The sequence below is a fragment of the Uloborus diversus genome, chromosome 5, assembly GCF_026930045.1.
Source record: "Uloborus diversus isolate 005 chromosome 5, Udiv.v.3.1, whole genome shotgun sequence".
Lineage (NCBI taxonomy): Eukaryota > Metazoa > Arthropoda > Arachnida > Araneae > Uloboridae > Uloborus > Uloborus diversus.
In genome coordinates this window covers 10,384,805-10,399,589 of record NC_072735.1, presented here as the reverse complement: position 1 = coordinate 10,399,589, position 14,785 = coordinate 10,384,805, and the positions used below count along the sequence as shown (strand labels likewise).

General features: G+C 31.5%; 1 protein-coding gene across 1 annotated transcript in view; it reads right to left on the bottom strand.

The window, feature by feature from the left end:
- The window catches only part of LOC129222439 (ral GTPase-activating protein subunit alpha-1-like), an 81,754-nt gene that overhangs the window by 34,960 nt on the left and 32,009 nt on the right, over positions 1-14,785 (bottom strand). Inside the window, 5 exon segments of the mRNA XM_054856953.1 lie at positions 1,763-1,915; positions 3,506-3,634; positions 4,877-4,939; positions 10,784-10,909; positions 13,402-13,642. Coding sequence (XP_054712928.1) covers positions 1,763-1,915; positions 3,506-3,634; positions 4,877-4,939; positions 10,784-10,909; positions 13,402-13,642 — 712 coding nt within the window.

The window sequence follows — 14,785 nt, the reverse complement described above, 5'->3', positions numbered from 1 at the left end:
TAAATATATTTCAAATTTCCTTTTTTAAAACCTTTAACAATTTTTAGTAAAATTAAAATATAATACTACAAACCTACAAGTTTACACAAGTACCTGTTGATCTAAGTACAATTTTCTGCTCCAGAAAAATGCAGTTTATATGCTGACAACAGCAAATATACTGATAGATATCCACCATATGAGAGCACTTTTTTTTTTCTTCTCACAATTTATTTATTTATTCTATTATATCTAAACAGATTTCAGACTTAAGGTTAAAAATAAACTTCAAATACAAATTTGAAATTATTTATTTACAAGCTATATCGAGTTATTAACCTCATTTTTATTTTCAAACTAGCCATCTGCAGCGACCAGCTGATTCGCGTTCTTACACTATTCGCCTTTCTATGCAAGCAGCCACCTACGGTGGTTGTTTGGCTAACTTGTCATTTACCTTTTTACTTAGCGTTTGATGCCTTCGGCAGCGGTTTGAATAAATTTGGCAGCAGTATAAATCAATCCATCTCTATCTTTTTTTTTGTGTGTCATTCACATTTTTACGCCAAGATTGCTGCCTCCGGCGGCTATTTACCTTTACGATCTATCTCTAAATTTTCTTATCCATCTCTATCTATTTTAACCTCCCCGCTCATTTCCTAATAAAAACAAAGATCACTCAAAAAACCACTTTTTTTATTTCAGTAGAGCAAAAAAAAAGTTATCTCTAAAATTCCCCGTAGTGTGCAAAAAGTAGCGTTTGACAAAGAAAAAAATTATTGCTGTTTTTATTGAATTAAATGCGCACAACTATGAAATGTAACATAATATAGATGCAGCAAAATGTCCAGCTTGGGGGGGGGGGGGGGGGGGGGGAAAATAACCACGTCATAAAATGTAGAAGTAAGCAGTATTAAAAAAATAAAGATTAACATTGTTTGTGTTTAAGATTCCATCGTGAATATCGAATCAAAATCCAAGTAGTGACGTCAGAGGCATAAAGGATTGAAGAACGTTTTTTTCGACCGATGCGTGGAAAGACATAATGTGTTCAGCATTAAAAAAATTGTAAAAAAAAAACTATTGCGTATTTTGAAAAACTTTTTTCTTCTGAAGAGGGCGAAATGTTTTTACTATTACCAACTTAAATTTTAGAAATGAGGCTTTGATACTTCTTGCAGGATGATGTTAGAAAAAAATAAAACCCAGGAAAAAATGCAAATAAAAGGGTTTTTTTTTCAAAAATTCATAAAAAAATACAAAAATTGCTCTATTTTCAAAATTTTTTCATTCATCATATTTAAAATCAAATTTCCTACACTATAGTATAAAAATTATTTGTGTGGTGCGATTGCTTCAGAGTCTGTGAGGTAAAAAGTACTAAAAAGTGCTAAAAATAACATAAAACATTTAATAACTTTTTTCTAATTAAAATATCAAAAATTGAAGCCCAAGGTGCACATTTTCTGCAGAAATTTCACCTGTATACCAAACTTCATCTTTTTAGGCCTTACTGTTTTCCCGGGTTGCGCGCCACATACACACAAACAAACACGTTATTTTATTATATGTATAAATAAGAAAAAACCTTGTTTAGGAGAGCAGCACGTTTGGCGGAAAATAACGGTAAGTAATGGACCAAGAAAAATTTTTTAAATATATTTTCTAAGCATCAATTACATTAAGATAGACACTTTTCAAAATGTGAACCATTGACACTATTAAAAAAAAAAAAAAGAGCCAGAGCAAATGCATGGTAAAAAGTAAAATGCTCTACTTATACCTGAGTTATTGCATGAATTATCTGTACTGGACATGACAGCATCAATTTGCATTGGAGAATCTTTAATACTTGTGTTCTCCAAACCACTAGATGGAGTTGGAGAAGGGGATCTACTTCGACATTCAGAGGATTCAGAAAAGCAGGGAGATTCAGCTAAAGAATAAGAACAGCTTTAAGTCAACAATGAATATATTTGAAGGAGCTGAAATATAGATAGATCAATAAATAAAAAACATAATGAATAAAATGTCCCAAAATAAGAGAAAAATATTTGCAAATTTCTTAAGAGGTAGTGTGATTTTCATGTACATCTAAGAAATATTTAACAGACAAAAAAGCATTCTGTGCATATCTATCATACTCACACGGTGATGCCAGTGCTAAGAAGTTAAAGTCCGTTGAACAAAAAAATCCATGCCCCACCTTCCTTTTGATGTTAAATAATCTTTTTTCTTCAACTAAAATGGGTACACGCCTTTTCAAAAGACTTATTAATGTCTCTTTGGAATTTAAAACTATTCGCTGAAACACATAAAAATATTAACGGTAGCTTTAAAACTCAAAATGATCCTTCTACTACATAGTTCATCGCTTAATGCGACAAGCAAACCGCGCCACCGTAACCCTGCCCTTTAGTGAGTGAAGCGTTTTTTACCCTGCAATTCAAAGTATTTTGCCACATAAACTATGCTATAATAAAAACGTTATAAAGAACAATCACAATTGAATATTCCAACAAATCAAATTATTTACTTAGATAAGTAACTGTCTTCAACTATAAGAACAAAAACAAACATTGAAGAAGTTAAGGAAAACAAAACCTTATAGAAAAATCATACAGAATCAAATTATGTACTTGAACATCAAAAAAAATGCATTCAAAAACGCATTCCACGCTGATCACATCAGCGTAGCATAGGCACGGTTCCTTGCAGCTATCGACACTGTCGGCCAGTGCCCTCTCGAACAGTTAACTTACCCAGCCATCTATTAGGAATTTATAGAACTAAACAATTAATTAAACATTTAATTTGCAATTACAAATATTTTGGTCCATCTGATTTTTTTTTTAAAAGTCTAAAGCCTTCTCAATAAATGGACTATTTAACACAAAAAGAATTTTTCACTTCAAACAAGTAGTTCCTGAAATTAGCGCTTTCAAACAAACTCTTCAGCTTTATAATATTAGTATAAATATCAATTTTCCTGTTTTCATAATATTTTCTATTGCTGCTGCACTCCTATTAGTCATAGCGTGATGTTATATAGCCTATATCCTTTCTCAATGAATGGACTATTCAACACAAAAAGAATTTCAATTTGAACCAGTAGTTCTTGAGATAAGTGCGTTCAAACAAAAAACTCTTCAGATTTATATTATAAGTTAATAATAAAAAAAAGATGTATACATAATTTATTTTTTCCCAAATCATTTTTAGCATCATTTAGGATTTTCTCTGAAAAATTCCCTCAAGATTCGCCTTATGGCTGACTTGAACCTATGCCTATTGGATCGTGAAGCCCGCATCTTCAGGTCAAGCCACCGTGGCTACGCATATTCTGCGTTTCAAGCATTATATGTTATAATAATATAAATTTTTCCATTTTCATAACATTTTTTATTGCTGATAAGAATAAATATTGCTGATAGAAGCTTATAATGGATACAACAGTACTAAATTGAAAAAAACAAAATGCAAGCAGATTTCGAAATATAAATAAAAGGCGAAAAAGCATCAATACCTCTGTGTGCTAAAAAATCTAGAGATTTGCTCTTTTGGCGGGAATACACATATTTTTTTGACGATTCTCTGTATTCTTCAAATTGGGGAACAACTTTAGAAAAATCCTCTTCAACGGACGGGGAAGCACCTATTTTAAAATTAAAAATCTTATACAGTTCATACACAAGTTAGAAAGCCTCAATGTAGTAATAAAACCACAAACATACTTCAAAGTGCTTAGTACAATTCATTAGAAATAAGTGCAAATGCATGTATGCTTTATTTATTTAATTCATTTACCATTATTTTATTTATTTTTATTAATGTATCCAGTAGCATATGCAGGATTTTCTTTACGGGGCGGGGGGGGGGGGGGTTAATTATTCCCAAACATATATAACCCCGTTTGTGCACAAAAAAATATGTACAATTTTTAATAAAAAGTTTTTTGAAACATTATAACCTTGGTGATGTGTCCTTAGCAAACTATAGCAGACAGCATGAAAGCTTAGTGAGTTTAGTCAGAAGTTTTACAAAAACTGAATCAAAATCGATTTTCCAAATTTCTTTGCTACATTATTCGCCAATTTTCTTAAACAACTTAATTCAAAGTTCTATTTTTCAGATGTAGTTTTGCCCCACATAAAAAATTCATGAGCAGTATGGAATTTAAAGGACTTTTCTATAATAGCAAAATTTCCTACTTTCCTAACTTTCGAGGTTTTATAAGTTGCTCGCTACCCTATTCACCAATTACACAATTAAAAAATATATTAAATAACAAGTAAAAGTATTTGTAAGGAATAAAATTATTTGATAATTTAAGAATGTGCTAATGGTGAAAACAAGCTGATATATTCAAAACTTCCAAAAGAAATTATATGATTGAAAGCAGTGGATACATAATTGCGGCTATTATTAAAAGGTGTTTTTCCACAAAGCTAGATGATTTTAAAGCAAGTACCTTGTGCTCTAAATATTGATTTTTATTAAACACATGCACACAAACACTTTTATTTGCAGTTTATTTGTTTATTTATTTATTTTTTTATCAAGCCTAAAAAGAAATAGATTAACTTTTGAATTGTTCAGTCATTTGTAAAGATTTCCTTTCTTGATTAAGTGTAAATTAAAGTAAGCAATTAGTTGATACAGCTATAACAGTAAAATGAGAAATTACATATGTTGAGGAAATAATCTCATTATGATGTGATTGATTATTTTACATCAAGGAAATCTTGTGAAAATTCATAAAAATTGACTTTAAAAAATAAAATAAATATTTCTCAAAATTTTGCTGAAAATGTAATTTGAAATGAATTTTCAGAATCAGTATTTTAAAAAACATGTGTAGTAATGCATAAAATTAAGAACACTAATTTTAATTTACCAGTTACAAATACTTGTTTCTGCCCAGATACATAAATAGCATGTTCTTTGTGTTGATGGATAGCTAAAAATAAAGAAGAGATGGAATGAAAGATTAAGTCAAGCAGAATTTTTTAAAAAAACTAGGTACATCATTGTTAAAATTCTTGACAGCTACGCCACCTGCTTCAATTAAAAAAAAAAAAAAAAGCATGCAAAAACTGTTGCACACTAAATAGTGACCCAAATAATGAACAATAAAATTGAAAATCATTAATTGCAAAATTATCACAAAGAATACAGTTGTAGTAAAGTTTTAAGACTTAAATGTTTATTTTAATCAAGAGATAAATTAATTATGCACAAATAAGTATAGTAACTCAAATACTTATTTATAAACAAGAAAAGAGTACAATTACAAGCTTTTATCACCATCAAATTAATTCACTGGAGAAATCTTTTTTTTTTTAAAGCAACAGTATAAAGTTTTAAATACAGTAGAACCTTGTTTATCCATATTAATTGGAACCAAAAACAGTGTGGATTAAATGACAACCTGGGTAATTTGGGTCATATGGGAATAAGCAAAACACATTCTTAAATAAGCAGACATCTTTTCTTACAGCAAAAAACAATGCTTTATATGAGAATTACATGAGATCATTTTTTGCAAATATTTTATTATTTCTAGTTCAGCCGCAGTAGTGTTTAACTGATGCTCCAAGTATGCCATGTTGCAACATTACTAGAATTTACTGTACTACCTTTGCAGGAGCTGTACATTTAATCAAAATAAAAAGTGAATATTTGGTGTATTTGTAGATCCATTCTTGCTATCACAGTTGAAAAGTATTATTTAAGTGAAAACAATTTTTTTTTAAATTCTACAAATTGATTCGGGTCAACCAGAGATCCGATAAACAGGGGCTAAATAAACGAGTTTCTACAGTAACATACATTACAAAAATATTTCAAAAAATAAAATCTAAACCTTACGAAAAATAGAAACTGTGGGTAGCTATACTCAAACTTTAATAAAAGTTCATTAAAATTTAATTTAAAATGATTATTGTCATACAAAAAAATTAATATCAAAATTTCATTAATTTAAAAAAAGCAAATGGATGAAACCAATGAAATTTGAAAAGGTTTCAAAAACAGCAGGGAGAAGTGGTTGGTGTAAGTGCACTTTTGGGTTAAGACTGCTAAAACAAATGAGGATGTTTAACCCTTTCGGTATCATTTTGACTCAGAGAGTGCACCCCCTCTGTAGAAACTGAGAAAGATTGCGATGCAGAAATTTTTTTAACTTCTGTAAGGGGAAAACGGTGTATAACGGAGATTTCAAGATACAGTGAAACCTGTGTAAGTTGACCACTTGTGGTACACTACTTTAGTGGTCAACTTATAGAGGTTGAATTTCATGATATAGATCTAATTCTGTGCCTGAAAATAGTGCAGGGGTGATTGTGAGTTCATAAAAAAATACCTGAAAGTTTCAAAGCGAGAACGGGGGGGGGGGGGGGGGGGGGAGGGGGGTAATCTTTGGCCCCTACTACTTAAGTGCACCTTTGCCATAGTATTAAATAGTTCCGAGTCAAAATATTGTGTGTACATTTGATTAAATTTTTAATGGGTTACAAAGTTACTTTTGAGCTGGTGTTATACAAATTATCTTGACATTTGTCCATCTTAAGGGATATAGGTGTCCATCTTAAGGCTCTTGCAGGTATGTTTGATGAGTATTATATAGTAAAAAAAATTGCGGAGGTAGGGAGTAACAAAAAAAACATAATTCCGGTATTTTCGGACATAAAAATAGCGGAAATACGTCCGAAAATACCGGAAATTCGGTAAAATACCGAAACACAATCACCCCTGATAGTGGTCAACTTACAAGGGTGGTCAACTTTACAGGTTTTACTGTATGAAAATGACTTGCTTTTGCATTAAAAGGGGTACGAATGAATCAGGACTTAACGAAAATAACATATAAATATAAAAGACGCCAGGGTTGGACTGGCTATGAGGGCATTTAGGCAAATGCCCGGTGCGCCGCTCCAAAAGGCGCCGGTCGACCGTCATTTTTTTTTCTTATTGAAAATTTTATTGTATTAATTTTTGCCAGTTGAAAAATGAAGAATTTTTTTGCTTGCAATAGAAAATATCGGAAAAGGAAAAAAGTTATTTTTAGACTTCCCGTGATTCATTTCCTCCCCCACCCCAGGGGGTCTTTGTCACTTCATATCCTAATAACCATTGCAGGAAAAGACGGGACCAAGTAGGACTAGAGAAGAGATGGTTCTGGGGCAGAGGATCTCACTTCCCTTCACACCACACGACTCACATTACAACAGAGATCTTGCTCAAATGAGCTACATCTGTTTTTGATTCATCAGTGGAGCAGGACTCAGCAGGACTGAGAAAATTACCTCGCTTTAGCTAATAACGATGTAGTACAATGCACAGTACTCAACTGTCAACTCACATGGAACATCTTACCATTTTTGTTTCCAAAAGTGCTTTGAGGTCCCGCCCTGTCTATGTCGGAAGATTTCCAAGAGAGTTTTATTGAACACTTTGCTTAGAGCCCTTCCGCAGGCCGCCGTGTTTTGAGATTTCCAGTGTTTGCATATAATTTCATTTTAGCTCTTTGACACAAATGACGAGGGACCATGTGCCTGTATTTGCTTTCATAAAATTTTCCCCAAATGTGTTTTTAAGAAGTATATTTTAATTTATTATACAACAATTGCTTGGAAGTACTTTGAAATTTAAGTGAAAAGAATGGTATATATGCAAAACTATATCAATTGATTTATTGTAATTATTTATTTTGTACGATCTTGTTAACAGAATGCTTTGTTAAGATTTGTTAGCGATCAATTTTTCTTGTTAGTGCTGTAAAAATGGTTCGTTCACTAATGCTTCGCAAAAAAATATTTATTGATGTTTATAATTATTACACAGTAGGGTTCAGTGACAAACTCAGGGGTGGGTTGACAGAGCTGCAGCCCCTAAAATTAATTTTTGGGTAGGCCACAGGTACATGCAACATGCTATTCATTTCACTTCTTTAGCTGGTATTCATTTCCAATGTTATGGTATATTGGATGCCTCCAAATTATGAGAGAATTCTTTACTCATTTCATAACTCTAGTTTTAAAAAAAAGGGAGCAAAATTGCAAAACTGCATCTAATAAGAAGTCTTGTGATTAAACTAAGTAAAATACACTAACTAGCTAACACAATCTGTTTTTTTTTTTTACTTTTTTACATTTTTAATACAGCTCCGCTAACACAAATTTTTTTTTTTTTTAAATGTTCCTGATCTGAATAATGATCATTAGCAGGGAGAGAGGGGGCTTTAAAATAGAAAAAAAAAAAAAAATCAGTTGAAGTATGAGTTACTCAGCAAAGTTACTTTTGTGTCAAACTAGCTGTCCCATGTGAGCGAGCTCAAATTCCCATTATGAGAAGAATTAAAACATACCTTCCAACAAGCTACATGGTAACTCAGCACAAAAAAGTTGAGAATTGAGAAGCAAGGAGCAAGGGGCCACGGCCGTCTTGAAGTCAAAAATAAAAAAAGAACATGAAATTGACAGTCCCTTAGTTTTTTTAAAATAGATATATGAAGTACGAAGAATGGCGCATGGATGACTACCAAGGGCAGTCTACTATTATCAACCCAAAGGCACACGAGACCGCGGCCGACCTATAAAGAGGTGGACAGACCAGAAAGCCGGAACAGGCTGAAAGCCTAATCCATGAAAATGATGATGATGATGAGATATATGTGTGTATATAATATACAGAGAGAGAGAAGAGGATTCAGCTTATGGTTTAAGAGGAAGTCATTAGTCATTACTAAATCTAAATATTCACTCAGAAATAGGATGCTCGGGGGGTTTCTCAATCTGGAAATTTTCTATTTTGCAGCCTAAAATGCATTTTAGACAAACTTTGGTAATGTTAGGAGAAGAAAAGGTTGGGATGTATTCTGGCGTTTATTTTTCAAAATTGAAACTTAACAAAAAGTAGTTGTTGTTTGATTGTATAAAAGAGAGGGGTTTTTGGAGGCTCTTCCTCGGAAATGTTTGAAATTGTAGCTCTAAAAATGCAGTTTTAGAAGATCTTTGGTGATTTTAGAAGAGGAAAAATTCATAGCCCACTTACGGAAATTTTTTTAATTTGTAGTCTGAAAACCGCTTTATACGCAATCTTTGGTAAAATTAGAGGAAACGAACTTCGATGGAAAACCTGAATTTTGATGAAATTTTAAATAACAACTTAGCGAGAAAAATTACACAGTTGAAATCTCTCCTCATTGTTTAATGTGCTGACCCTTTTGTCCCCCTCCACTTTTTTAAAAATCACTAATATTGTAAGTAAATGTAGTAATTTTTCACATATTAAGCTACTTTTTAACTTTATTTTTATATGAATGAATTTATCACTGATCGTTTTACTATATTATCATTCATTATATTTTTACTTTGAAATAGCAATAAACCGCTAAGAAAATTAGTAACACGGAGTTTTTCTCATTATTTGCTCTTATACCAGGGCTTCCCAAACTTTATAGAAAGCAGACCCCTTTCATGTTAATTTGTAGTTAATATTTAATAGGATGTCAAAAATCATACATAACACAAACAAAAGAAACAAAATCATTCCAGGTAATTTTATTATCAATTTCTCACTAACATGAGACTTATAGAACATCTGAAATTTCGTTTCCAGACCTTCAACTTCGCAAATATTTCCAGGTGAAGTACTCAAATACTCAGTGACATCGAAAATTGTTTAAAATTGCATTTTTGGAGCTTTTATCTTCGAAAATTACTGGCCCTACCAATATTACAAAATATGGTCTTGCATAGCAATTTTAAGACTTGAATTTCAGAAAATATTTTGGCAAGGGTACCTAAACCGCCTTTCTCTAAAGGAAGTGGAACAGCTCCTGAATATAAATCTTTGCTTAAGTTTTTAGGATCAAAATTTTGAAAAATTTTCCAGGGCAGAGCACCAGAACCTTCTTCCCATAAAATCTTCAAAGATAGCCTACAATTGAACTTTTTAAATTTCAATTTCAAAAACTTGAAGGAGGCAGGAGAAATTGATTTCGATCTATTAAAATGAAATCAATCGGGACTGTCCCTGACGTTAGAGTGAGTTCACAATCACTCACCCTAACGTCAATAAATGTGGCTTATAATCGCGTTTTTAAGGCTTCAATCTCTAGAAATTTCTGCTGAGATCGCTGTACCTTTTTTCCCGCCTAATATCAACAAAGAAAGTCTAAAATTGCTTTTTTAAGACTACAAATTTTAACATTTTTCCAGAGCAGAACCCCCCGGACCCCCCTTTCCTTCAGTTTTTTTCAGTGTGGTCAGTTCTCCCCCCCCCCCCCCCCCCCCAAAAAAAAAACTTTTTTCTGGTTGCACTACTGTACTAGGTGTATCTTGAACACATCCTGCTGCCACAACAATTTAAAAAAATATATTATTTGCTCTTTTTTTTAATAAAATGCTATTTATTGATTTTAATAAATATTAGCTGATTATTTAAATCAATATTTGGTTACTTATTTTCAATAATGAATTTATTAGTTATTCAGTTTAAAATAAATAATGAAATAGTTCTATAATTTATGTTTCTGAATATTCATTAAATATTTAATTATTAATGAATGTGAGGTTTCTTTTTTTTTTTTTTTTTAATTGGAGAGGCGCCAGTCTTTCCTGGACGCCCGAACCGAATTTTATTCCCAGTTTGTCCCTGAAAGACGCATAATCAAGAGATAAATAAAAGATGCTTTACTGTATTAGAGCTTCAATTCAGTAACAGGGCTTGATGTTACAAATGATGGATGAATAGAGCTTAGAAGTATGTTTTAAAAAAATTGGGAAAAACCTATACAAACCTTTTTTAAACAAACTGGAATCACTAATACTTCGGCGGATGCCACCATCAGAAATAGATCCATGAATTTTAGAATGATCTCCACTGCCTGAGCGAGTTCTTACAACTGGATGTCCGGTTCTTTGATCTGTAAGGTAAAATAACTTAATTAATACATAAACAGTGACCGACAAAAATTGAAAAACTTCAAGAGCCAGGCAAAAATTTTAGGCACCAGATAAAATATTTCTAAGATTTTATAGGAAAACTTCTCTGAAAGACTCAGGAAAACAGCAGTCGCCAAAGTATTCTTTTTTTTTTTTTTTTTTTAACTCCCCTCAAGGAAATGATGCCTAATATACATCGAGCCCTGTACACAACCAATGTTTAAAAGAGTAAATTTGGCACATAGCGAATATTATTTGTCTTTATAGAGAGGGAGATTGGTAGTTTTATTATTTTCTCCCCTTTGATATTCTGCAGTTTTTTCTTTAAAAGTATATAGTATGAAACTTTTTTAATTCTCCAACGTCAAAATTCCATTTAGTCATTTCTTCTAACACTTAAAACACTTTTCTCCTTCAAGTTAAATTTGCTAATATGTTTTAGTCATGTATTTCTTTTTAAAATTAATTTTTCTTCTGAGTTGCTTAGCTCTATCATTATTATTGTAGTTGTTAGTTATTACTTTGTACATGAAGTGTCAATTTCTGCTTGATATACATACATTGCTTATTACTTTTACAATTTTGGCCTGTTTGTCATTGATGTGTTTGATCCAGTACTTTGAACCCATCTCATATACTGTGCCATACAGTAACCATCATATCAGTTTTTTTTTTTTAAAATAAGTATGTAAAGGAATGATCATTTTCTAATGGAATAAAAGTAATATGACATTTTAATTCATTTTTGTTCTAATACACATTAGTGCAAAATTAATATTTCAATTATTTTTACGAAAATTCCATGCTATCAGTTCAAGTCCATTGCAACATGTTGACCGAAGACATTTTTTTCTAGCCTGTTTTAAGTTTCTAAAATTCATACTTGTGGAATTTCATGCAATTGCTAACTTACTGGTTTTTTTTCAAAAATGGCTCGAATTCAAAAAAAAAAAGTGCAAACGACCTTAAGGGGAACAGGAATACATAAAATACCAGTTATATGCAATTTCTCTCTTTTTTTAAGGGGGCTACTTCAAATCACAATTTATTATGAAGTCCTACAATTGTAGCTTTTACTTTTTTATTTCAATACTAAATAACAGTACTGCAACTCTAAAACTCACTCATTCTTCCTTTAAACAAATTTGTTTTAGAGACTACACAATCCGAAATGTGATACATCTTGCTACGTAAAAAATACTTTGATTCCCTTATTATGTTCCAAAAACTAAATCACGCAAACAAGGTTGCTAAAAAAAACAGTCGGTTTCCAAACAATGAAATGAAAAAAGTACTTGTTTTAATGTGCCTTTCCCTCCCTCCCCCCCCCTCCACAAACATGTACATTATAATAAAATTATCAAATTTGTATACAGTCAGACCTCGATATAAGGTCACTCGCTTATAAGGTCACCCCGCATATAAGGTCACTTTTCTGAAGTCCCGGTTCATTGAATAGGAATTATATGTTATGTCTTATCGGATATGTGGTCAAGTCTTAATACATTAATCACTTATTAGGTCACTTCTGTCTGATTTCTTTAAATGATTTCAGTACTTAATAGAATCACTTCCAAGAATTGTCTGCGATATACGATCCTTAAAAAGCGAAAAGCCGTATTCCTATTAGCGTAGCATGTATTGCACCGAATGCAGTAGAAAGTGAGTCATACGACAGTTACACTAAAGTATAAAGTAATAACGAAGGCATTCAGAGTGTACATTTTTATCAATCATGAGAAGTCGAAGCTGCAAATTTTCAGAGAACATTTAGAAAACCATTGTGCTTAAATTAAAGAAAAAATCTATCAGTTCAGCATTAATGATAATTTTTAAGTTAGATAAGTTGCAAATCAGTTCTCTGCTTAGGCACATTTGTTAGCAGTTTTACTCTACATGAAAGTTCTAAAAATCATTTTAAAATTTCTTATTGATTCCAAAAGTTTTTATTGATTCAAATCTATTAAACTATTGTAACCTAATTACTGATAATTTTGAATGTTTTAAATTTCAAAAAGAATAAATGTATAGACGTGTTTATTCCTTAAACACATGGTATAAAATCTATATTGTTCGGTTATAAGGTCACCCCGCTTAGAAGGTCAGTTTCGTGAAGTCCCGAAAGGTGACCTTATATCGAGATTTGGTTGTAAGTATTTGGTATTCTAGTTCTGAAGTTTTATTTACTTTTGAAAAAGGAATTAGGATCAGCACCAATGTAAGAATTATATAAGATTTAATAAATCAAATGCCTAACAAACTCTTTTGGGGGGAGGGGTTGGGGATCCCAAAATAAAAAATTGGAAAAATTCAAGCTTTAAAATTAACTCTTTATGAAATCTAAATTATTTTTTTTTATTTTTCACTTTGAAAACTTCAAATTAAATAAACTTAAAGTTTCTACCACAAAATTCTGTACATACTAATACATGCATCTGTAGATACAAAGCATATAATAACCATAATAACTTACCAATATTTTGAGATGGATGATCATCATATACATTTCCAACCAAAAAGTTTCCTTTATCAGTAATATTTTCACTTTTTGACTTCTCTTTTTCAAACTTATTGTCTAAATTCCCTATCATTGTTTTCCTGGCACCACGAATTCTTTTGATCTTTTGCTCACTCAGTCGGTCCAAAGGTAAATCATTCAAATCTAGAGAATAGACTTGCTTTGCTAATACTCTGGTCAATGTTTCCATAGTTTTCTAGATTCAAAAAAAAAAAAAAAAAAAACATAGGACTTAAGTTGTATTCTACAACTATGGTTAGGAAAAATTTCAATATTAATGATGCTGAAAGTAGTTTAAACCAAAAACTAAAATATAAAAATATATGTATATTAAATACATGGTGTTCCATATTGAATGGAACATAAAAAAAAGCACAATATAAATTCAGTAATTGATTTATTTTTCTGAAGCAAACTGATTATGAAAATACAATCATCCTAGTTTTATATAGCAACAGTAAATAATTTCCTGGTTATGAAATCCTACTAGTGGCACTTTTAATCAAAATGGTGCCATCTATGCAGGAGAAAGACGAAAAGGGATACTGTGTTTTGGAGCACCCTAAAGTACCAATGTTTATCATCATTCAAAGACTATGTTTCATTGTTATGTCATAAAGATCAACTTTCTATGTGAAATTTGAAAAAAATCCACAGCATTGCACAGTGTGTGAACCAGCTTCAAGTCCATAGTCTACCTCATTGCTAGATTGGTCAAGTCTGACCGAAGGACATGATCTTGCTGTGTTAGCTACCGAACCCTTCACAACAAACCCTTCAACTTTTTCCCCTATATTTTGTTAAAGACAAGTGTTTGCGACTCCAGTTCTTTAAGTACTTATTCAGTCCTTGAAAAACTGAAGCAACACCCTGAAACAGCAAATAATTGAAGTGCTTGAATCATCAACAGAGTATATTTAATGACCTGTGCGGCAGGAACGAAAATACTGCTAAGACATTTGTCCTGTCTTTGGAGAACCCCAATTAGAGAATTTATAGAAACTTGGATTATAATAGTTTCATTGAAAGTTTGATTCATTAAAATAAATTAAATAGTTTACAGATATGCAATCTTTTTATTAAATTCAGGATAAAACATCCTGTATATTGTTCTGTTGTAGATTTTCTAATACAAGACAACAAAAAACACACAACAAAAAAAAGATCACCATTTCTTCATTTATTCTTCCCTTCATCACAAAAAAAAGGTAATGAAATTTTTAAATATATTTCACAATCATTTAAATATTGACAAACCAGTCAGTTTTGCAACAAACTTAAAGAAACCCATCTCAACAAAACAGAAGTAAATATTGAAGAATTTTCCATTCATAGTTCA